Source organism: Rhinopithecus bieti, unplaced genomic scaffold (genome assembly GCF_001698545.2).
Source record: "Rhinopithecus bieti isolate Rb0 unplaced genomic scaffold, ASM169854v2 scaffold_41644, whole genome shotgun sequence".
Classification (NCBI taxonomy): domain Eukaryota; kingdom Metazoa; phylum Chordata; class Mammalia; order Primates; family Cercopithecidae; genus Rhinopithecus; species Rhinopithecus bieti.
This window is the reverse complement of record NW_016817838.1, coordinates 1787804-1810012: the sequence shown is the minus strand read 5'-3', so window position 1 is coordinate 1810012 and position 22209 is coordinate 1787804. Positions and strand designations below refer to the sequence as shown.

General features: G+C 51.8%; 2 protein-coding genes across 10 annotated transcripts in view; both read right to left on the bottom strand.

The window, feature by feature from the left end:
* Nucleotides 1-2362: 2362 nt before the first annotated feature.
* Nucleotides 2363-15649, bottom strand: CATSPER4 (cation channel sperm associated 4). Of its 9 annotated transcripts, XM_017856186.1 has the most exons (11): nt 15545-15649; nt 15389-15463; nt 14797-14940; nt 12523-12624; nt 8213-8310; nt 7919-8039; nt 7577-7710; nt 5638-5812; nt 4266-4477; nt 3787-3952; nt 2363-2832 (listed from the first exon to the last, which is right to left on the bottom strand). In XM_017856186.1, the coding sequence occupies exons 1-11, from the start codon at nt 15599-15601 to the stop codon at nt 2779-2781; spliced, it is 1338 nt and encodes a 445-aa protein (XP_017711675.1). In that variant the 5' UTR covers nt 15602-15649; the 3' UTR covers nt 2363-2778. The 9 variants fall into 9 exon arrangements, 8 of the variants coding, with proteins under 8 accessions (XP_017711675.1, XP_017711674.1, XP_017711676.1 ...); XM_017856185.1 differs by having other exon boundaries at nt 15389-15649; XM_017856187.1 differs by lacking the exon at nt 14797-14940 and having other exon boundaries at nt 15389-15649.
* Nucleotides 15650-16316: 667 nt separating this feature from the next.
* Nucleotides 16317-22209, bottom strand: part of CNKSR1 (connector enhancer of kinase suppressor of Ras 1) — a 13060-nt gene continuing 7167 nt past the window's right edge. Inside the window, exons 7-18 of the mRNA XM_017856139.1 lie at nt 22025-22187; nt 21879-21952; nt 21659-21765; nt 21554-21581; nt 20997-21169; nt 18953-19026; nt 18712-18783; nt 17878-17951; nt 17682-17743; nt 17488-17587; nt 17232-17413; nt 16317-16915 (exon numbers count right to left, since the gene is read on the bottom strand). Coding sequence (XP_017711628.1) covers nt 16661-16915; nt 17232-17413; nt 17488-17587; nt 17682-17743; nt 17878-17951; nt 18712-18783; nt 18953-19026; nt 20997-21169; nt 21554-21581; nt 21659-21765; nt 21879-21952; nt 22025-22187 — 1364 coding nt within the window. The 3' untranslated portion in view covers nt 16317-16660. The remainder of the gene's footprint in view (nt 16916-17231; nt 17414-17487; nt 17588-17681; nt 17744-17877; nt 17952-18711; nt 18784-18952; nt 19027-20996; nt 21170-21553; nt 21582-21658; nt 21766-21878; nt 21953-22024; nt 22188-22209) is intronic.

The following is a 22209-nucleotide window of genomic DNA, read 5'->3' as shown; positions in this document are numbered from 1 at the left end:
AGTGAGCCAAGATCGCGCCATTGCACTCCACCCTGGGCAACAAGAACAAAACTCCATCTCAAAAAAAAATTGTCTTGACTGTCCTTGGCCTTTTGTTCTTCCTTACATATGTTAGGATCAGCTTAACAATTTCTGCAAGCAACCTATTGGAACTGTGATTGGAGGTGCCCTGCAATTATAGATTCAGTGTGGATTGACATCTTTCTGATATTGAGGTTTCCTGCCCAGAGAAGCTCCCTTGAGAAGTGTGACCTGGGCTCTGGAGTCAGACCTGGGTTAGCATCTCAGTTTTGTAATGGAGAATAAGTGCCCCACAGGGACAGGGGGAACATAGAAATCACTTCATGTCTCTGCGCCTCAGTTTCCTCAATTGTGAAACAGGGGTAACAGTACTGCCTACTTCACTGATGGTCACGAGGATGAAATACTGTGTGTGAAGCACTCAGCACCGTGTTCAGCACCTAGTAACTACTCAATGAGTAGACCTGCTATTGGGAATGATTATGCCCTGCTGCTCCTCTCATCAGAATTGGTGTCTGCTTCCTGGACAGTTTGCCAAGGATGCTCCTATCCCTGGTAAAAGTTATGGATTCATAGGAGTCCCCAGAGGTCCACTGATTGTAGCTGATGGGAAACCCATCAGGTGAGACCATAGGCGTGATGAGACCCACAATTTCCAGCCACCTCCCAATATCTTCCCCCATACTGTCCTAGGAGCTCAGAATCCAGGGCTGCACTCCTAACTCAGGCTCAGTAAGGCATGGGGAGTGGTAGTTGCTCTTTGCTGCAGTAGGGAAGGGGAAGGGAGCATGACTTCCTAGGTCCTCAGTTCCAGGCCAGTTTGGGAAGGAACTAGCCTGCTGACACTCCAGGCTATTAGGTTGGCCAGGATGGGAAAGACAAAGGCAGAGACGATGAGATAACGAACAAGATGAAGGGAGTACATAGACAAAATAGCATCCTGGAAGAGATAGATGGTCAAGGCCAGGAGCTCCATGGAGGTCATCCTGCCATGCTCCTGCCTCTAAGCTCACTGATGCTCAAACCTTTCAGACAATTAGGGGTAAAGGATAGCCATGCTCAAACTGTTAGCTTCTCCTGAAGACACCATCTGATCTGCCACCTTCTTCCCTCTCTGGCCAGCAAGAAGAGGGGCTGAGAGAGCCCCCAGAGAAGGATGGGTGTAAAGATTGTGTAGATACTCACCAGGCAGGTTAAGGGCGCCATCCCCAGTAAGTAGCAACAGCAGCAGCAAAAGCCTCTGGGTGCCTTATCTGTGCTGCTGATGGTCCTGGAGGGTGCCGGGAAGAAGTCCTGGCTTGAACAGGGGAATAGATTAACGGCTCCAAGACAGTAAGGCACTGCTGGCTCTGGTGCTGCCTCTTATCTGCCTGCTGAGTGGCTTTTCAGAGTTGGAACCAATGCTGATGGGAGGAGGATGGGGGGTGGGGTTTCCCATCAGCTGCAATCAGTGGACTTCTAGGGACTCCCATTCCAACTGTTGGATATCACCATGGCCCCTAAGTGTCAGGCTTCGCTGAACAGCAGGCAGATGTCCAGGCCTTCTAGGCTATCCCCCAACACTTGCATCCCAGGGACATAGCTGATCCCATTGGTCTTCCACTTCCTGGGATAAGAGGGTATTATTTGATTTTAGAGATGGAGATCAATCTCACCCTCTCCCAATTGCACAGATGGGGAAAACAAGGCCAAGTGACCCACTGAAGGACCAGAACCCAGGTTTTCTGTCTTCTAAGGCAGCTCTTTCTATTGCCCGTAATTGCCACAGTTTTCTGACTGTCCCCAGATTGCATACCTGCTGAGGCTCTCAAAGGCCTTGAGTATGAAGATCCCAGATAGGCTTCACGGGTCCTAAGTTCCCTGTCAGACTTCATTCACCTGACCCACAAAATCCTCCTCTCCTCCAGGAAGCTGCCAGGTCCCACACTTTAACCAATCACTCTCCATTGCCCTGGGATGGAGCTGCCTGTACTTGTGTGACTTGGTCATTGGTGATCCCATCAAACAAGGGCTCCCTAGAGTGAGGACCAGTCTCCATCTTCTGACAGGGAGAGAGCAGGTAGGGCCATCTCCTTCATCAGACAGGGGCTCCCTCCCAGAGGACCAGACTTTCGTCCGTAAAACTTAGGACCCTGAGGGCAAAGGTTATATCTCTACAATTAAGTCAGAAATTTTTAGGGGTGCAGTTCTCCCTCCCATTAGACTGGAGGCTCTTCAGGGCAGTCTGTGACTCTCCCACCAGGGAAATGGGATTTTGAGGGGCATAATCTGTCTTCCCTATCAGACCCAGGCAAGTACCCCAAGGAGTTGGCGATCCACCAGTCAGAGACATTGATTCCAACACAAAACTTTATTGTCAACACACAGATGTCTGGCCCTACCGGCCTTGCCTTTCTCTTCTTGGTGCTAGGGCCCACTGAGGCCCCCCACCAGCTCTGGGCAAGAGCAGGGGGCCAGGGATCCCCATCTTTAGGTCAAATCCTGGCTGCGTTGGCCAGCACCCCCTTCTGTGCTCATCCTTGCTGCTAGGGTTCCCACTCTCATCATCCAGCATCCTTCTCTGTCCTGGCTCCTCTGGACCTGGGGCTCACAGGCACCAGCCCTGCAGGTGCTGCCACCTTCACAGCCCCTGGCCTCTGCCCAGGTGTAAGGGAGAGGATGGGCTCTGGCCAGGCTCTGCCAAGCCACACTAAGGACACAGGAAGACGCAGCGGCTGGGCGTGTGTGTGCAGGCCCCTTGGCTCCCATCCTGGCCTCTCAATGGCTGTTCTTGCGTTTTTTAAGGAGTATTTGTGAGCTAGAGTCATGAACCTGCAAACCAAGAGGTCTTCTTGTTAATCCCCCTCCCCTGATATGGCAGACTCCGTTACTCACCTCCTCCAGTCTCACCAGCTTCCTCAGTCAGGCCTCCCAGGAAGTTCTTCATAGGTCTAACTTGAGCCTACCTAGTATCCCCTCTGAGTTTGGGAGCCCAGGGTGTATCCCACGCAGATGGTGTCGAGGTAGAAAAAGAAACTAAGTAACATGGGTGGTGCCTTTTTCTCTCCAGGAGCTCTGGAGGCAGCTAGTTTTATGCACCTTAGATAGGATCCTGGGGTCCTGTGCCCACAGTATACTTACAGCCTAAGTGTCTGCCACTAGGCAGGCACTGAGCTGGCTCACGCTACACACACTAAGAAAGGGTAGGTTTGAAGGTGCTAGAGATGAAACTGGCTGGAAGGGTGGAGTCACTCCAAGAAGGAAAGTACAGAACCTAACCAGATAGGCAGTGACAGTTGGGGTAGGTGGAAATTTAAGAGGCAGACAGCCAGTCGCGGTGGCTCACGCTTGTAATCCTAGCACTTTGGGAGGCCGAGGAGGGTGGATCATGAGGTCAGGAGTTCAAGACCAGCCTGGTCAAGATGGTGAAACCCTGTCTCTACTAAAACTACAAAAATTAGCCAGGTGCCATGGCAGGTGCCTGTAATCCCAGCTACTTGGGAGGCTGAGGCAGGAGAATCGCTTGAACCCAGGCGGCAGAGATTGCAGTGAACCGAGATCACGCCACTGCATTCCAGCCTGGGCGATGGAGTGAGATTCCATCTCAAAAACAAAAAAAGAAAAGAAAAGAAAAAAGGAAAAAAAATGTGGGGTGGTGGTGGTGAGGGGGACCAGATCTTGGAATAGACAGAAACTTTGACAAATGGTCCAGAGGCCCGGCTGGGCATTTGCACCTGCGTGGAGCGTCAGGGCGAGTACTGACTGGGTAGGAGAAGGAAGGCACACCTTTTCCATGTTAACGAGCGCACTGAGCAAGTCTCGGTGTTGAGACATCTGGCGGATGTCCTTGGATGACGTAGTCTCCAATGATCTGCTCGTCGAAGACTGCCTTTGCAACACCTCTGCCTCCTGCTCCTGGTTGAAGCGGATTGCACGCACCTCCTCCACAATCCTGGGGGTGGAGCAGTGAGTGCCTTTCAGAAGGCTGCAGGGGAGGGAAGCAGCCCTCCCACCTCTTCCCTGGCGTCACCCCCGGTTCGCTCTCCCACACAGCCCTGACAGAGACCCAGGCGGAGCTATGCCCTTATGTGAGATGGGAGGAACTCGGAGTCTGGATTCCAGCTCCTCCACCAATAGGGTGGGGGACCTCTCTAGGGCCCAGAGTCTGCCTTCTAAAATGGTGAGGGTGTGAGGCCAAAAGACTCCGACACTCCACCCAGCCTTGACTCACATGACTTGGGGGCACCCCCAGTACCCTCCCCTACATGTTGAGTTCATCTCTGATCTCCTTGTACTGCCTCAGGTTCTCCTGTATTGCCTCAAGCACCAAGCAAAAGTTGTCACACGTGTTTTCTGAGAGGTTGGACAGGGGGCCTCCCACAAGGGGTTCCTGGAGGAAACCAGATTTCTCCGAGCGGGCGACCACACAGTGCACCAGTGGCAGCTGGTCATTCTCCTCCTCTTCCTCTGCGCCTGTCTGGGAATCGGGAGATGGAGAGGGGTCAGGACAGCTCAGGCAGGCGCGCCCCCGGCACTCCTTTCCTGCTTGGCTTCAGGATGAGTCTCTTAGGATCCCAGGGTTCTAAGGCCCTCATTTCAGCTCTCACCAGTCTTAGCCTTACTGCCTTGCTGGAGGAACCCAACTTTAAATGCACATGCCCTTTCCCCACTTCTTTAAAAATTCTCACCACTTTTCAAAATTTAGCCCTGCCCTAGATTTCAACCCTGATAAACCCTACCCAGCAAATTTATAAAGCCCTGCCTACCCTCAAGCCCAGACCTCCAGCACTCCACTCTTTTAGAAGTACTCCACTCCTTTCCCCAACCTTGTGGAAGTACTACCCTGAGTGAATAATATGGTAGCTAACATTTATTGAGTGCTTACTATGCACCAAGCAGTGTTCATTTACCCATGAACCCTCATAAAATAACCCTATGAGTTAAGTACTATTATTATTCCCATTTTACAGAAGAAAAAAATTGAGGCTTAGATGGGTAAATGCCCCAAGGTCACCCAGCTGCTCAGTTTTGAGTTGCCATAGAAATCTAACATCTAGAAAATCCACGGGCAGATCACGAGGTCAGGAGATCGGGACCATCCTGGCTAACACAGTGAAACCCTGTCTCTACTAAAAACACAAAAAATTTTGCCAGGTGCTGTGGCTCAAGCCTGTAATCCCAGCACTTTGGGAGGTCGAGACGGGCGGATCACGAGGTCAGGAGATCGAGACCATCCTGGTGAACACGGTGAAACCCCGTCTCTACTAAAAAAATACAAAAAACTAGCTGGGCGAGGTGGCGGGCGCCTGTAGTCCCAGCTACTCGGGAGGCTGAGGCAGTAGAATGGCATAAACCCGGGAGGCAGAGCCTGCAGTGAGCCGAGATCACGCCACTGCACTCCAGCCTGGGCGACAGAGCGAGAGTCCGTCTCAAAAAAAAAAAGAAAATCCACACCCCTCAGAAGCCCCAGTTGGTGGGTGGGTGGGCACTCAAGATGGGGGGCTGCTGCCTCCAGGCCTCCAACTTGGCTTTCTCCAGGCCCTTGATTATGCAAGCACACACATACATGCACATATGTTCAAGTCTGCTCTCATACACACCCCTTTTCCTCCCTTCTGCCCTCCCTATCCCACGCACCTCACTAAAGGTAATTCGTTGCTGTTGTCCCTGCTCTTCTGCCTTCATCATTTGTTCCAGGTTGGTGGTCACCACGATGACAAACAGGTTGATGCCAATGAAGGCACCGATGGTGATGAAGATGGTAAAGTAGATGGCACCCCCAATCTCCATTGCATATTCCCTCTTCTCTGTCCTGCAGATGGCAGGCAGGGGCCCCATCATTTCCCTGGCCCTTCAAGCCTGAGTTTCCTTATCTATGAAATGGGAAAATCATCCCAAGGCCTGCTAGGACTTCTGCCTGTGTCACTGCTGTTGTGCAGATCCCATTCCCTACTCCTGTCTCAATAGCTACTCTCTACTAAGCACCTGCTGTGCTGCCAGACAGTGGGCTGATTCTCTAACCAACCCTGCAAGGTGGGGACATGCACATCAACACTGTTAAGTTTAATCTATTAGCTACACTCCTTTTTTTTTTTTGAGACAGAGTCTCGCTCTATTGCCCAGGCTGGAGTGAAGTGGCGCGATCTTGGCTCATTGCAAGCTCCACCTCTCGGGTTCACGCAGTTCTCCCACCTCAGCCTCCCAGGTAGCTGGGACTACAGGTGCCCGCCACCACGCCCGGCTAATTTTTTTTTTTTTTGAAACGGAGTCTCACTCTGTCACCCAGGCTGGAGTGCAGTGGTGCGATATCGGCTCACTGCAACCTCCGCCTCCCAGGTTCAAGCAATTCTCCTGCCTCAGCCTCCTGAGTAGCTGGGATTACAGGTGCCCCCCCGCCTGGCTAATTTTTGTATATTTAGTAGAGACGGGGTTCACCTTTTGGGCCAGGCTGGTCTTGAACTCCTGACCTTGTGATCCACCAGCCTCAGCCTCCCAAAGTGCTGGGATTACAGGTGTGAGCCACTGCACTTTGTTTTTGTATTTTTAGTAGAGATGGGGTTTCACTGTGTTAACCAGGATGGTCTTGATCTCCTGACCTCGTGATCTGCCCATTTAGCCTCCCAAAGTGCTGGGATTACAGGCGTGAGCCACCATGCCCAGCCAGCCTGATTTTTTTTTTTTTTAGACAGTCTTGCTCTATTGCCCAGGCTGAAGTGCAGTGGAGTGATCTGGGCTCACTGCAAGCTCCACCTCCTGGATTCATGCCATTCTCCTGCCTCAGCCTCCCGAGTTGCTGGGACTACAGGTGCCCGCCACCACGCCTGGCTAATTTTTTGTATTTTTAGTAGAGATGAGGTTTCACCGTGTTAGCCAGGATGGTTTCGATCTCCTGGCCTCATGATCCACCCGCCTCGGCCTCCCAAAGTGCTGGGATTACAGGCATGAGCCACCACGCCCGGCCCCAGTCAGCCTGATTTTTATCCATTATCTACGTCATAATGGAGAATGACTGTAGAAGCCCTTTATCTACTGGGCTTCTATACTCACATGTAGAAGATAAAAAGAAATCAGTTAAGGGGGGGGTCCTGCTTTCTGGAGTAAACTGGAAAGAAATAGGGCTTAGACTTAATGGAAAAGAGCTAAAAAACAGAACACAAAAATGAATGTGGGCAATGGGTTTAAGAATGAATAAAATGAGACCTGAAGTTCCCAGGAGTTCAGGCAGTTTGGTGGGCTCCAAGGTGGGCTGGGAGGTTGCTCTGTAACCTGAGGCATAACTACAGACCTGCTCCCCTATCCAAGGCCGACTACCCAGCTGGTTAGCGTGATGGGAGAGGTCCCCACGAAAGGGTTGGAATGGGACTCTGAAGTATGGAGATTCAAGGGCGACAAGGCTTCAGGTACCACAAGCCCAGGTATTTCCTTTTCCTCTGTTTAAAGACCTGGGAACTCCTGCTTCCACTGGGCCATCCTCATCCCAGTCCCTGGAGCTCCCACTCTCAGGGAGAGCCCTTACACCCTACCGGCTTCCCTGCCCCATAGGTGGGGTGAGACTGGAAGTCCCACCGGCACTCACTGGAAGTCACTGTAGATGTCCACCCAGCCATCCTGGGTGATGCAGATGAAGAGGGTGTACAGCGCAACCTGTATGTTCCGGAAATGCTTGGGCACAAATGCACCAAAGAGGGTTACCCCAAACACTGAAAAAACCTGTCAGAGAGAACAGAGCCCCACCCTGACTTCACCAAAGGACCTGGAAATTGGACACGCGAATGTCATGCAAATGTACGCTGCCAAGGAAATCACAGGGATTCAGGCCCAGGGGCCTCTCTGCTCGTCCAGATACCCCTCTATTCGCAATGACCCAAGGGCCCTATTCAGGGAAGGGAAACAGCTGGGGGCGGGGGCAGGCACTGACCAGCATGAAGAAGAGGATGAGGACCATGATATTGGCCATGTCAGGCACCGACTGCAGGATGACGCGGATGATCCGGGCCAGGGGCTCCACCGCCATGCACACATGCACCAGACGAAGCGCCCTGTGGCAGAGCCTCTCAGGGGTGCTCCTAAGCCCTTTCCAGCCCCCTCCCTCCTCATTACCCCCACCAGCTGCCCAGAGAGGTAAAGCTGATCTCCATCTGGTCGTTATCCCCCCATCTCATTCCTGGGTTCCAGATAGGTCCCCCTCATTTCTCCAGAGCTCCCAGCTCACCTGAGAGTATAGTTGATGGAGGGGATATTGATTTCATTAATGAAGAACCGCAAGAGCAAGATAAAGACGATAATGAAGTTGAGGATGTTCCAGCCGTCCTGGGGAGTAGGCCAGTCCCAGTGGGGTCTGTCAGGCCCAGCCTGTGGGGGCATCCTAGGTCTGCCCTCCCCACATCCCAAGGATGAGTGCTCAATGTCCCTCTCAGAGCAGGGCCAGTCAGCTGCCATCCACTGCTGTTACCCTGCCGCCCCCCAAACATGCCACAAAACACACGTGTACTCTCTGTCCCATATATGTGTCAACAGCAAAATGCAGTCTCAGAGACACACAGCAAAGACCCTTACAGATACACAGCTGGTCCCTAAGCTGAGTGCCCGCCTTGGCTAAAGCATGTGCAAAACAGCCTTGCCCTACAGTTAGGTAACCTGAAAACACTTGGCTGTTCCTGTCTTTGGGTGACACACACTACAATTAATAATAAACTGAAAATGGATACTAGTAAAAACATAAGGAATACTGCTTCAGTAGCCAGTTCTGAGGTGAGACAGCGCTCACAGCACGAGAAAGGAAGACAGGCGGGCCGGGCACGGTGGCTCATCCCTGTAATCCCAGCACTTTGGGAGTCTGAGGCAGGTGATCACGATGTCAGCAGTTGGAGACCAGCCTGGCCAACATGGTAAAATTCCATCTCTACTAAAAATACAAAAATTATCTGGGCATGGTGGCACGTGCCTGTAGTCCCAGCTACTCGGGAGGCTGAGGCAGGAGAGTTGCTTTAACCTGGGAGGCGGAGGTTACAGTGAGCCAAGATCGCACCACTGCATTCCAGCCTGGATGACAGGGCGATAATCAAAGAAAGAAAGGAAGAGAGAGAGAGAGAGAGAGAGAGAGAGAGAGAGAGAGAGAGCAAGAAAGCAAGAAAGCAAGAAAGCAAGAAAGCAAGAAAGAAAGAAAAGAAAAGAAAGAGAAAGGAGGGAGGGAGGGAAGGAAGGAAGGAAGGAAGACAGGAAGATAGGCACAGTTTGCAAGCCCTTTGTCCAATAAGGCACTTACACAGGAATGAGGTGGGGAGGAGGAGGAAACTCACAGGTATGGAAAATCTGAACAAGGATCACACTTCTAGAAATCTGATCCGCAGATACTCTGGTTAAGGTACAAAGTGACAATTTGTATATGGCTGAGAAGAACCGACATGCCAGGTGCAGTGGTGCAAGTCTGTAATTCCAGCACCTTGGGAGACTGAGGCGGGAGGATTGCTTGAGCTCAGGAGTTCCAGACCAACCTGGACAACATGGTGAAACCCTGTCTCTACAAAAAAATATAAAAATTAGCCAGGAGTGTTGGCACGTGCCCCTGTAGTCCCAGCTACTTGCAGGGCTGAGGTGGGAAGATCACTTGAGCCCAAGAGGTCGAGGCTGCAGTGAGCCTAAATGGGTGTCATTGTACTCCAGCCTGGGCAACAAGGGTGAGACTCTGTCTCAAAAAAAAAAAAAAAAAAAAAAAAAAAAGGAAAAGAAAACCAACGTGTCCAATGATCAGAAGAGACTGATTGGGTAAATGATGGCACGTTAAATTCGTTAAGTCAATAGAATACTATGTAGCTATAAAAAGAAAAATGAGGCCAGGTATGGTGACCCTTGCCTGTAATCCTGGTGCTCTGAGAGGCTGGTGGAAGAGGATCGCTTGAGGCCAAGAGTTTGAGACCAGCCTGGAAAACATAGCAAGACCTCATCTCTACAGAAAAAAAAAAAAAAGAAAGAAAGAAAAATGAGAAAGATCTCTATGCACTGATATAGAAAGATTGTCAGGATCCATTCAGTGACAAAAGTAAAGTGCAGAATAATGTTTATGCTATGTTACTGTTAGGAAAGGGAAGACTGAGAGTATATACATACTTGCTGATTATTGTAAAAATAAATACTGGGTGGATGCTATAGTTTGAAGGCTTATCCCCTCCAAATCTCATGTTGAAATCTGATGTTCAGTGTTAGAGGTGGGACCTAATGGGAGGTGGTTGGGTCATGAATGGCTTGGTGCCATCCTGAAGGTAATTAGTGAGTTCTCTCAAGAGCTGCTTGTTAAAAGGAGCCTGGCACAGGCCAGGTGTGGTGGCTCATGCCCGTAATCCCAGTACTTTGGGAGGCCAAGGTAGGCGGATCACGAGGTCAGGAGATTGAGACCATCCTGACTAACATGGTGAAACCCCGTTTCTACTAAAAATACAAAAAATTAGCCAGGCGTGGTGGCAGACGCCTGTAGTTCCAGCTACTTGGGAGGCTGAGGCAGGAGAATGGCGTGAACCCGGGGAGGTGGGGCTTGCAGTGAACCGAGATTGCATCACTGCCCTCCATCCTGGGTGACAGAGCAAGACTCTGTCTCAAAAAAAAAAAAAAAAAAAAAAAACCCGGCATCTCCCCTCTCACTCTGTCTTTTGTTTCCTCTCTCACCATGTGATCTGCACATGCTTCACCTTCTGTCATGAGTGGAAGCAGCCTGAAGCCCTCACCAGAAGCAGATGTTGGCACCATGCTTCTCACACAGCCTGCAGAACTGAGAGTCAAATACAACTCCTTTCTTTATAAGTGATTCAACCTCAGGTATTCCTTTATAGCAACACTAAATGGACGAAGACAATAAAAAAGAGACTACAAATATAAAAACATTACCTAGAAAGGATAGTGGNAAAAAAAAAAAAAAAAAAAAAAAAAAAGCCCGGCATCTCCCCTCTCACTCTGTCTTTTGTTTCCTCTCTCACCATGTGATCTGCACATGCTTCACCTTCTGTCATGAGTGGAAGCAGCCTGAAGCCCTCACCAGAAGCAGATGTTGGCACCATGCTTCTCACACAGCCTGCAGAACTGAGAGTCAAATACAACTCCTTTCTTTATAAGTGATTCAACCTCAGGTATTCCTTTATAGCAACACTAAATGGACGAAGACAATAAAAAAGAGACTACAAATATAAAAACATTACCTAGAAAGGATAGTGGTGGGAGAAAGGGGATGAGGGGACAAAAGAGAAGCAAGAATTCTATCTGTACCTTTCAATATAGTTTTGACCAGCACGTATCTGCATTAAATATTCAAAAAGAAAACTTTTTTTGGAAACAGAATCTCACTCTGTCGCCCAGACTGCAGTGCAGTGGCGCAATCTCAGCTCACTGCAACCTCCGCCTCCTGGGATCAAGCGGTTCTCCTGCCTCGGCCTCTAAGTAGCTGGGATTACAGGCGCCCGCCACCATGCCCAGCTAGTTTTTGTATTTTTAGTAGAAACGAGGTTTCACCATGTTGGCCAGTCTGTCTCAAACTCCTAGCTTCAAGTGATCTTCTTACCTCGGCCTCCCAAAGTGTTGGGATTACAGGCATGAGCCACTGCAGCCAATAAGAAAACTATATTTAATGGGGAAAAAAAAGTTCTTAAATGTATTGAGGACCCAATAAGCACAAGTCCTGCTGGCCTCTCGTACTGAGTCTGCACCTTCACATGCACAAGGAGATACAAGCCTGCCTGTCTGCAGATCCACCCGTAGATCCATTCAGTATGTAGCTCCTGTTGTGTGCCATACCCAGATCAGTTCCTGAGAATATAGGATGCCTGCCCTGTTGGGCTCACAGACTATTCTAAGGGAGATGGATAAACAGCAAATTTTAACTCCATGAAAAAAAAAATAGTAATAATAAGTGCATAGCATCATGGAGACACAAAGTAGCACCTAACCTATCCTGGGAGAGACAGGAAGACTTCCTGGAAGAGAAGACATCTGAACGAGTCTGTAAGTAGGAGTAAAGCAAGTGAATAGGGAAAATCAGATTTTGTAACATGTGGAAATTACATGAAATTCCAATTTGGGTGTCCATGAACACAACCATGCCCACTTCATTTATGTGCAGTCCGTGGTTGCTTTTGTGCTGCCATGGCAGAGGTGAGTCATTATAACAGAGACTGTACAGCCGTGAAGCTTAAAATCTTTTTTATCCGGCCCATTACAGAAAAAGTGTGCTGATCCCTGCTGACCTCTGTAAATTAAGGTAGATGCTCTCAGCCCCATTTCTCAGATAAGGAAGTCAGGTTTGTCCAAGACTACAGAGCTGGGGAAAGCTGGAGCAGTGATTGGAATTGGAGCCCAGGCAGGCTGCACTTCTAGTACCAGTTACTTTCTGCCACGTCATACACATCTCAGAACTAACACACTCTGTCTATACACACACACATACTCACACCCTCAGTTTGTAGGGCCAGGAGTACAGGGGCAGACTGGGTAGTGTGCAGTCCCCAGGGGAGAGTAGGGGCAAAGGGCTCCAGATCTCACCTTCCAGAAAATCCAGAAGCCATTGAGCCAGCCGAGGAGAACCTCACACATAAGGATGGTCAGCACAATGTCATCTATGGTAGAGAACAACTCATAGTGTTTCTACATGGAAGACAGAGAAAAAAGAGGGGCAGAGAGGTCAGTGGAGCAGGGCCTGGGCAAGCCGGCAGGGAGAGGATGTATGTAGGGGAGGGAAGGCCCATATCACTACTGCTCTTGGTCCTCAGCATCTTTGTCACTTCCTTTAAAACACACTTTGCATGTGCGTGCCAGGCACTGTGCTGGGACTATCACATATCACTTCATGTTACCATGACTGTTGTCCTGCAAAGTAGGTTTTCTTCCCGTCTTACAGAAGTGGAATCAGAGTGGTGCCTGTGTGTGCACAGCTAGTTGATAAAGATGGTTTTCTGACTACAGACTTTTGTCCCTAACTTCTAGAATAGGGATATTTTGGAGAGGGAGGTAGGAGAGGCAGAACAGCCTCCAGGATTGGGAGGAAAAGACCTGGCCCCTGAGGGTAGAGAACACCAAGCTCCATCTGTCCTAACCTCTCCTGCTATTCCAGCTCTCCAAATACTCCAAGTTAGGCCTGACCAAACTCCTGGGTATCCTGCCACTCATGGGTCCAGGACATGCACCCTGGATGGATGAATTGGTAGATGGGTGACTGGGGTCTGCCCAGAGCCCAATTCACTTTCTCTCAATCTCGAAACTCCTCCTTCAGCTTCCTTATGGCTGCAACCCCACTAACAGCCCCCATAGTGCCCGACTCCACCTAGCAGTCCCAAGTCACCATGTCTCCTCTCTTTCTTTTCTTTCTTTTTTTGTTTTGTGACATCTCAGCTCACTGCAAACTCCGCCTCCTGGGTTCAAGCGATTCTCCTGCCTCAGCCTCTCAAGTAGCTGAGATTATAAGCACCCACCACAACGCCCGGCTAAGTTTTGTATTTTTAATAGAGACAGGGTTTCACCATGTTGGCCAGGCTGGTCTTGAACTCCTGACCTCAGGTGATCCACCCACTTCAGCCTGCCAAAGTGTTGGGATTACAGGTGTGAAGCACTGCGCCTGGCTCAAAAAAAGTTTTTAATTAGCCAGGCGTGGTATCTCGTGCCTGTAGTCCTAGCTACTTGCGAGGCTGAGGCAGGAGGATCACTTGAGTCCAGGAGTTCAAGGCTGCATTGAGCCAAGATGGTGCCACTGCACACGAGCCTGGGTGACAGAGTGAGACCTTGTCTCTAAAAAAAAAAAAAAAAAAAAAAAAAGAAATTAAAACATCAAGGATAAGTCACACTGAACTTCAAGTTGGACACAGAGAAGTCTCTCATATGCTGTTTTCCCCAAAAGTCCCCCACCTCTCTTTGCCTGGCCAACTCCTACATGCTCTTTTTTTCTGTTTCTTTGTTGTAGTGACTGAGATCACATCCTACTTTTTACTCTCAACTCCAGTGTCACTTTCTCCAGGAAGCCAGCTCTGATCCCCTAGATTAGGTTCAAGTGCCTTCTTTGGGCCCCCATATCCCTTGGGTTCTTGGGGCTTATTTTTTTTTTTTTTTTTTTTTTTTTTTGAGACGGAGTCTCGCTCTGTCGCCCAGGCTGGAGTGCAGTGGCCGGATCTCAGCTCATTGCAAGCTCCGCCTCCCGGGTTCACGCCATTCTCCTGCCTCAGCCTCCGAAGTAGCTGGGACTACAGGCGCCCGCCACCACGCCCGGCTAGTTTTTTGTATTTTTTTAGTAGAGACGGGGTTTCACTGTGTTAGCCAGGATGGTCTCGATCTCCTGACCTCATGATCCGCCCGTCTCGGCCTCCCAAAGTGCTGGGATTACAGGCTTGAGCCACCGAGCCCGGCCTTGGGCACTTGTAATGACAGTTTCTGTGTGTCTGAGACAGGACCCAGTTGTGCTTATTATCCCTGGGACCCTGGCAGTCTGCACAGTCAGTACCTGGCACTGAGTGATTCTCCTTTAGTAAGTGCTGGTTAGAACTGGATACCCCTTCTCCACAAGGCACCCATTTGCCTCCCTCTCCTCACACCATTCTTCTCCTGTCCTTCCTGTACAAATCCAATGCGTTCCTCAAAGCCAGGCTGCAGAGCCCTCTCCACGATGAAGTCTTCCTTGATCTCCAGATTCCTAGAAGGTCATAGCTGACAGACCCTTGAAGAGCACCCAATCCAACCATCATAGACAGATAAGGAACCTGAGGCCGGGAGAGTTCTTGCCCCAGGACCCCCATTAGGGTTAGTGGGGCAGAGGTCATGCTGGCGTCCCACCTGGTCTAGGTAGGAGTTGGTGCGGAGAGCGATGGTGATAGCGTTGATCACCAGCAGCAGGGCCAGCAGCAGTTGGAAGGCGGGGTGTCGGAGCAGCTGCTTGATGTACATGCGAGTGATGTACTCCTGCATGTCCCAGGTGTCCTGGGAGAGGGCAGGACCTTCCTTCAGGCAGGTGTCACCATAGGAAGCCTCTGCCTGGAGGTTTGCTCTTAGAGAATGGGGGTCCCTGGGGCCCACTCTAGAGGGGCAAAGTCACCTGAGAGTGGATCATGGAATGGAGACATCAGTGTAGAGGTCACTATTTAAATGGCCACTAAAAGTGGGTTACTGTTGGGGGATTTTTGTGGAAGTCATTGCCAGAGAATCTCTTTGGGCTCTCTGATAGTGAAGATGATCGTTATATAAGGGTTCCTATGGGGGGCACTGCCAGAGAGTTACTAACATATCAAGGGCAGTCACTCAGGGATCAGTGCTAGGGAGGGTCCTCTGGGGGCGTTTAGATGGGAGAGGGGGCAGAGTTACCACGAGGGTCTGCTGCCCATGAGCACAGCTGCAGGAGGGGCCACTGTGGCGCGGGAGCTATCCTTACCGCTTTGTTCATGATGTCCCGGCGGTTGATGAGCACCTGCTCCTCTGGCCGACCGTAGGACTCGTGAATGGTACTCTGCAGGGGAGAGGGGCGGCCCCTCAGTGCAGCTACTCCCCCTCCAAACCCCATACGGTCCTCCTGAGTCCCGCCCCCCACCATGAGGCCTGTGTGGGAGGTCCACTGCTGCCACCAGGCCTTTTCATTATCCCTCATGGTTGCTCAGTCTCTTCTTTCTCCTCAAAGAATCTTCACTCCAAGTGGTCTCACTCCCCCTCCTGGTTATATCACAGAGGCCTCTGTGACCTCCAGCCTTCTGCATTCTATTGAGGAATTCCAACCAGGAGAGAAGCTCCTCCCAGGATGCTCCTGGGAGGAAGCTCCTCCCAGGATGTCTGGGGATGCTGTAGGGATGCTGGGCTGGGGTTGGAAGTCAGAGGCTGATGGGAGCAGGTCAGATCTCCTGTGCAGCCTGGATGGAGTCATAGGGACATGTCCCTGCCTTGGATCCAGGAGGTGGAGGTGAGGCTGGAATGAGGAGTGGAGAAGTGTTTTCCCCAGGGCCTTCCCAGCGCAGACCTCAACCTGCACCCCTCTGTACCAGCTGCCCTGTCCTACCTGCCCAGTCTCCAGGACTGTCCCCACCACCTTTCCATGCAAAGTGCATTTCCCCATCTACGAAGTGAAAGTTTCTCATTGTGTGCCCCTGGGGAATGGGGGTAGGAGATCACCATTAGCCTTCAAAGAGCTGGGGAGAGGTGGACCCACCATCCTGGCAGGCTTGGAGCTCAGGTACTTTCATGTCCATCAACGGGCTGCACGAAGGGTCTGCCACCCCCTCTCTGGCCAAGAGCACTTACCCCAGTCCCCACCGGGGGGCAGATTTCCAATTCAAATATGGAAGTAAAGACACAAGTAGACTCATTTTTTAAAAAATTGGCTTTATTTGGTTGGAAAGTAGCCCTCATGTAAAATAAAGCACACCTGTACAGACCTGGTTTGGGGGAGAACTGTCAAGGAACTGGAGGGGCAGGGCTGTGGCCCCAGAGATGGGAGGATGGGGTGGGAGAGTTTCTTCTTTGGCAAGAGAGAGGGTGGCACAAAGCCCAGGCAGAGGGGTCAGCTCGGGGTGAGACCATGATTAGCAGTACTACTTCCCACCCTGAACAGAATCCAGGGATGCTCTGTCCTGGACATGTCAGAAGCTGGGGTTGAGGTGGCCCTCGGGTCAAAGGTCAGGAGCTAGAGTGCTGGCCAGGGTCAGAGGTCAGGAGGTTAGAGGTTGCTCTCTGAGGTCAGAGGGCAGAGATGGGAGTGCTCTTCAGGGTCAGAGGACAGGGAGTGGGGGGTCTGTTCTCTGGAGTCAGAGGTCAAGATGTGGGAGCTGCCTTCAGCCTGTGCCACTCCCCAGGCCCCCAGGCCCTCTGAGTACAGATCCTGGTTCTGCTCCTTCCACTGGCGGAACTTCTCGCCTGTCAGTTCAGGGTCACCCAGCACTTCTTCTAGGACCTGCAGCTCCTGCAGCTTTGCCTGTGTGGAGAGGAAGGGCTAAGGGACCATGATCACCCAGGGAAGTGGGCAGAGTCTGAGGCCAGACTTCACTCTGGAGTCTGGTGCCTAGAAGCCAGCACCTGGCCAGCGTGGCACGAGGAGCCCAGGTGAGACTCAAATCCCCACTCGGAACCCAGAGCCCGGCCCAGTCCACAGCTGAGCCCATTGTCAGCTGCTAAGCTCAGAGTCCAGAGCTGAGTCTGGAGTCTGGTGCCCAGGGTGGAGGTGAGAGCCGCAAACCAAAGCCTGAAGCCCAGAGCTTAGTCCCTTGCTGTGCCCAGAGTCCCCAGCTGACCTTGAGTGTGCTCTGTAGCGCCCGTACACGGTGCACTCGCTCATTGAGCTGAGGGTCTCGGTTGCGCCGCATGAAAGAGCTCCGCCACTGTTCCTGGGTTAGGGGCTGTGGCCGGCCTAGGAGGGATACACCACCCTGCCTCAGCCCCTGTACCATTCCTTCCAGTGCCTCTTCACTGCTGTCTGTGGGAGGGAGGAGCAGGATGAGGATGTGCCCACCCCAGCTCCCAGCCCAGCTCCCAACTCCAGCCCAGCACCTGTCAGAGAGCCAAAGGAGGTCCGTGGGCTGCGCTGTGTGGGGGTGGCTGCAGGTGATGTGTCTCCATGGAGGGGACTCCCAGCTTGAGCAGGGCTGGGCTGCAGGCAGGGTGGAAAGCACAGAGGGTCTCTGTCTGAGCTCCATGCCCTGCTATTTATCCCCACCTCCTACCCCCGGCAGCCCCCTTCTCACCGAGGCTGAGCGGGACCCAGCCTCATCGTCTGGGTCTTCTGCTTCGGTCTCACTGTAGCAGTCTGGGGTGAGGAGGAGCAGTGGGCTTTGGGGAGGCCAGGGAGTGGCCTAGGGCATTTGAATTCCCAGCCCCCATCCCAGGAAAGGCAGAGGCTCAGGTGAGGGTTTCTCCCACTCAACCCTGTGAGACACCTACCTTCCTCTCGAGGCGGGGGTGCCCGGCCTGCAGACTGGTACTTGGAGATGCAGGTAATGAGATGACGCACCCACCTACGGAGAGCAAGCAGGTCTCACGGGGTTTCCATCCTCCGGGGTCCTCTTGTATGCTAGGGGCTTTTTACCCACATCATCTTCTGATGATTCTCAGAGCAACTCTGAGAAGGATGAACTCTTAGTCACCCATTTTAGAGATGATGAAACTGGGGCTTAGAGAACTGAGTACTGACTGCGTGCGGTGGCTCACATCTGTCACCCCAGCACTTTGGGAAGCTGAGGCAGGAGGATTGTTTAAGACCAAGTGTTTAAGACCAGTTAGGGCAAAAGAGCAAATCCCATCTGCCCCCAAAACTTTTTAATTAAAAAAAAGAGAGACGCCGGGCGTGGTGGCTCACACCCGTAATCTCAGCACTTTGGGAGGCCAAGGCGGGCGGATCACAAGTTCAGGAGTTCAAGACCAGCCTGGCCAACACAGTGAAACTCTGTCTCTACTAAAAATACAAAAATTAGCCAGGTGTGGTAGTAGGCGCCTATAGTCTCAGCTACCTAGGAAGCTGAGGCAGGAGAATCACTTGAACCCAGGAGGTAGAGGTTGCAGTGAGCCAAGATGGCGCCACTGCACTCCAGCCTGGGTGACATAGTGAGACTCTGTCTCAAAAGAAAAAAAAAAAAAAAAGAGAGAGAGAAGTGAGTACCTTGACCAACCACTCTCAGAGAGCTGGACTTTGCATCTCCAGGCTTCTGAGCCCGGGCTCCCCAGCTCACAGAGGTTGGGAATTATATGAGAGTAGGGGCTAAGGGAGGCAGCACTCACATGCTCAGATCTGTCAGGGTATCAGCAGCGAAGATGAAGGGTTTGTACACATCATGGGTGAGCTGAAACACACTGTCAAGGAGTGGAGGAGCATCACTCAGCCTGGGCGTGCCCACCCAGAGCCCAGAGAGGCTGGATTCTGGGCGCCCCAGCCACTTGCCACACCACCCACTGCCATCCCATCACCCTTCCTCTCCCTTTCTGTCTCCACCCCCCAGCCCATCATATCCCAAGACTTAACTATTTCTTCTTCTGATCATGTCCACTTTCCAGACTATAGTTGGAGACATTGATGAGGCCCTCAGCCTTCTCATCCTGGGGGGATCACAGCATGAGGGTCAGGTTGGAACTCCAATACTCTCAAGGCCCAGTCAGCTCCTAGTTACCCCTCGGGCTCCTGAGGGTTGTGGAGGGGAGAAGGCATCTCCTGGGCTCTCTAACAAGTCTCTCTGTTTCTGGACTCAGGGCCGGAATCTGGGGTCGGGGTAGGAGGTGTGGCCAAGGGATGCCTCTAAGCCAGGAAAGGGGAGCCAAAGATATCAGAGAAAGAGTCAAAAAAAAAAAAAAGAGCAGCCTGAAGGCTGGGCATGGTGGCTCATGCCTGTAATCCTAACACTTTGGGAGGCCAAGGCAGGAGGATCATTTGAGCCTAGGAGAGACCAGCCTTGGAAAAAAGCCCATTTCTACAAAAAATTAAAATCTTAGGCCGGGCGCAGTGGCTCACATCTGTAATCCCACTGCTTTGGGAGGCTGAGGCTGGAGGATCACAAGGTCAGGAGTTCGAGACCAGCCTGGCCAACATGGTGAAACCCCCATCTCCACTAAAACTACAAAAAATTAGCCAGGTGTAGTGGCAGGTGTCTGTAATTCCAGCTACTCGGGAGGCTGAGGCAGGAGAATCGCTTGAACCTGGGAGGTAGAGGTTGCAGTGAGCCGTGACCGCACCACTGCACTCCAGCCTGGGCAACAGAATAAGACTCCGTCTCAAACAAAACAAAACAAAACAACACAAAACTTAGATAGGCATGGTGGCATGTGCCTACAGTCCCAGCTACTCAGGAGGCTGAGGCAGGAGGATCACTTGAACCTGGGAGGCGGGGGCTGCAGTGAGCTGAGATCATGCCACTGCCCTCCAGCCTGGGTGACAAAGCAAGACTCTGTTTCAAACACAAAAACCAAAAACCCAAACGAGAAGAGCCTGCTCATGCATTTGTTCCTTCAGTAGACACAAACAAACTGCTTCATCCCCCTGAGTTTTCTGAATGCTGCTTTCTCTTCCTGGTTTTCTTTCCCCTTCCCATGCAACTAACTGCCAGGTATTGCGTTGTCAGGGGGCATCTGGACTCCTCAGGAGGAACTGGATACCTCTGCTGTGCTCCCACATATCCCTTGGGCTTTCCCTTTATCTTAGTACACAGTCCCTACATTGTCCTTGAATGTGTATTCATCCCTCTCCCCTAATAGCCTCTAAGTTCTGGAGAAGCAAAAACCATCCACTCTTCTGTGTGTCCATAGTGCCCAGCCTAGAGCTGGGTTCACAGTAGGCACCTGAATATGGAAGGAATAAATGAGTAAATGAATGACCCATCATTGGGATGGACAGAATATCAGAAGGATAAGAAGTGGGCAGAATAGAAGTGATTTTTCAGCCAGATGTGGTGGCTCATGCCTGTAATCCCAGCACTCTGGGGGGCTGAAGCAGGCAGAATGCTTGAGCCCAGGAGTTTGAGACAAGCCTGAGCAACATAGCAAGACCCCATCTCTTAAAAAAAAAAAAAAGATTTTTCGGGGCTGGGCGTGGTGGCTCACACCTGTAATCCCAGCACTTTGGGAGGCTGAGGCGAGCAGATCACGAGGTCAGGAGATGGAGACCATCCTGGCTAACATGGTGAAACCCCGTCTCTACTAAAATACAAAAAATTAGCCTGCTGTGGTGGCGGGCGCCTGTAGTCCCAGCTATTTGGGAGGCTGAGGCAGGAGAATGGCGTGAACCCGGGAGGCGGAGCTTGCAGTGAGCTGAGATTACGCCACTGCACTCCAACCTGGGCAACAGAGCGAGACTCTGTCTCAAAAAAGAAAAAAAGATTTTTCTCTATACCTCCTGTGATACCTTTTCCAAACTGCTTTTATACATATATTAACTCATTTCTCTCTGAAGAAAGTCCCCATTTAACAGATGAGAACATTAGAGGCTGGGACCAGGAATAAGAATGGATGATTGAATAGAGATGAAAATTGAGGCCTGGAGGTGACTCACTTGCCTACCCGTTTGTGTGGGGTCTTACCTGGGGCTGACGGTACCAGTAGAGCGTGTGTCCCTTGAGCACAAACCAGCAGCGGCGCCAGCGCGGGCCCATGAAGCCACCGGGTGCCTTTCGCAACAGGAGCCAGCCGCCACAGTCCGGCCGGCCCAGCTCTCGGCATGACACCCGCCGGCGGCTCAGCCGGGTCGCCAGGCCTGTAGCAGCACAGCACAAGCTGGGCAGTGAGGGGCTGGCAAGGTGCCCCCGCTAAACATGCTCCCTGGCCTTCCACGAGCATCCCCAAGTGAGATCTCTGAATCCACACTCTGCTCAGAAGGCTGCATGTGTCATCTCTGAGGTGGGATGACCCTTCTTATTTTAGAGATGAGCAAACCGAAGACTAGAGGCTAAGCTGTTTGCTCAAAGTCACAGAGCTGGTGAGAGGCCCAGACTAGGAGCACAGCTCTGACTGACCCCAGAAACAGCTGTTTTCAGGAGAGGCTGTGTGGAAAGGATGGGGGTGGTCTTGCCCAGCACGTAAAGATTTTTAACAGCTGCTCAGACAGGGGGACCCCCGCTTAGTCCAGTGCACATCATACCTTTTGATTTCTTCCGACCAACAGGACTCTGAAAGGACATTAGAGGGGTGAGAGAAGGATCCAGGTCCAGACCCACCTACCTCCTGGCTAAGCCCCTGAGTTTACCTTGTCAGGGGATTCAGGGAGCCCTGAAGTCCCTGCTACCCCTGCTGGGAGTATGGCTGGGGTTTCCAGGGGGATGGGCAGGGGCTCAGGGCCAAGGGAGGCAGAGTCTGTCAGGGAGGGAGAAGAGACAGGGAAAGTCTATGAGCCCAGTCCCAGGCTTGGGGTCAGAACTGGGCATCCGGATGCCGTGTCCAGGGCATCCATGGGGCTTTGAGACTACCTGTCCAGGCAGGGCTGGGTCCGGGACTGGGGTTTGAAGACAGGTCGAAGGCAAAGACGTCTTCAGATGGGGCCCTGGGGAGGGCAAAGGGGATGAGATGAGCCCATGGTCTCCCCACCAAGACACACCTGGACAGAGCCTGTTACCTGGGAGACAGTGGGGCCAGAGACAGTGATGGGCTCCTCCGGTGCGGGGAGTCCAGGACCTGAGGGGGCGTCTGGGGAACAACCAGGAACAAAGCAATGGAGACAGGGGTCTGAAAGCAGGTTGGGGGGGCAACAGGGATAGGGGAGCAGCAGGGGCAGGTACCTGTGGGGGGGTCTGGAGGCAG

Excerpts from the sequence above, each read along its gene's own strand:
- CATSPER4 (XM_017856185.1), bottom strand. The coding sequence starts at position 15,601 with ATGAGGGATAATGAAAAGGCCTGGTGGCAGCAGTGGACCTCCCACACA. Across the intron at positions 5,813-7,576 it reads GACATCTACAGTGACTTCCA|GACAGAGAAGAGGGAATATG; the intron begins GTGAGTGCCGGT and ends TGCCATCTGCAG. Across the intron at positions 4,478-5,637 it reads AACGAATTACCTTTAGTGAG|ACAGGCGCAGAGGAAGAGGA; the intron begins GTGCGTGGGATA and ends CCCGATTCCCAG.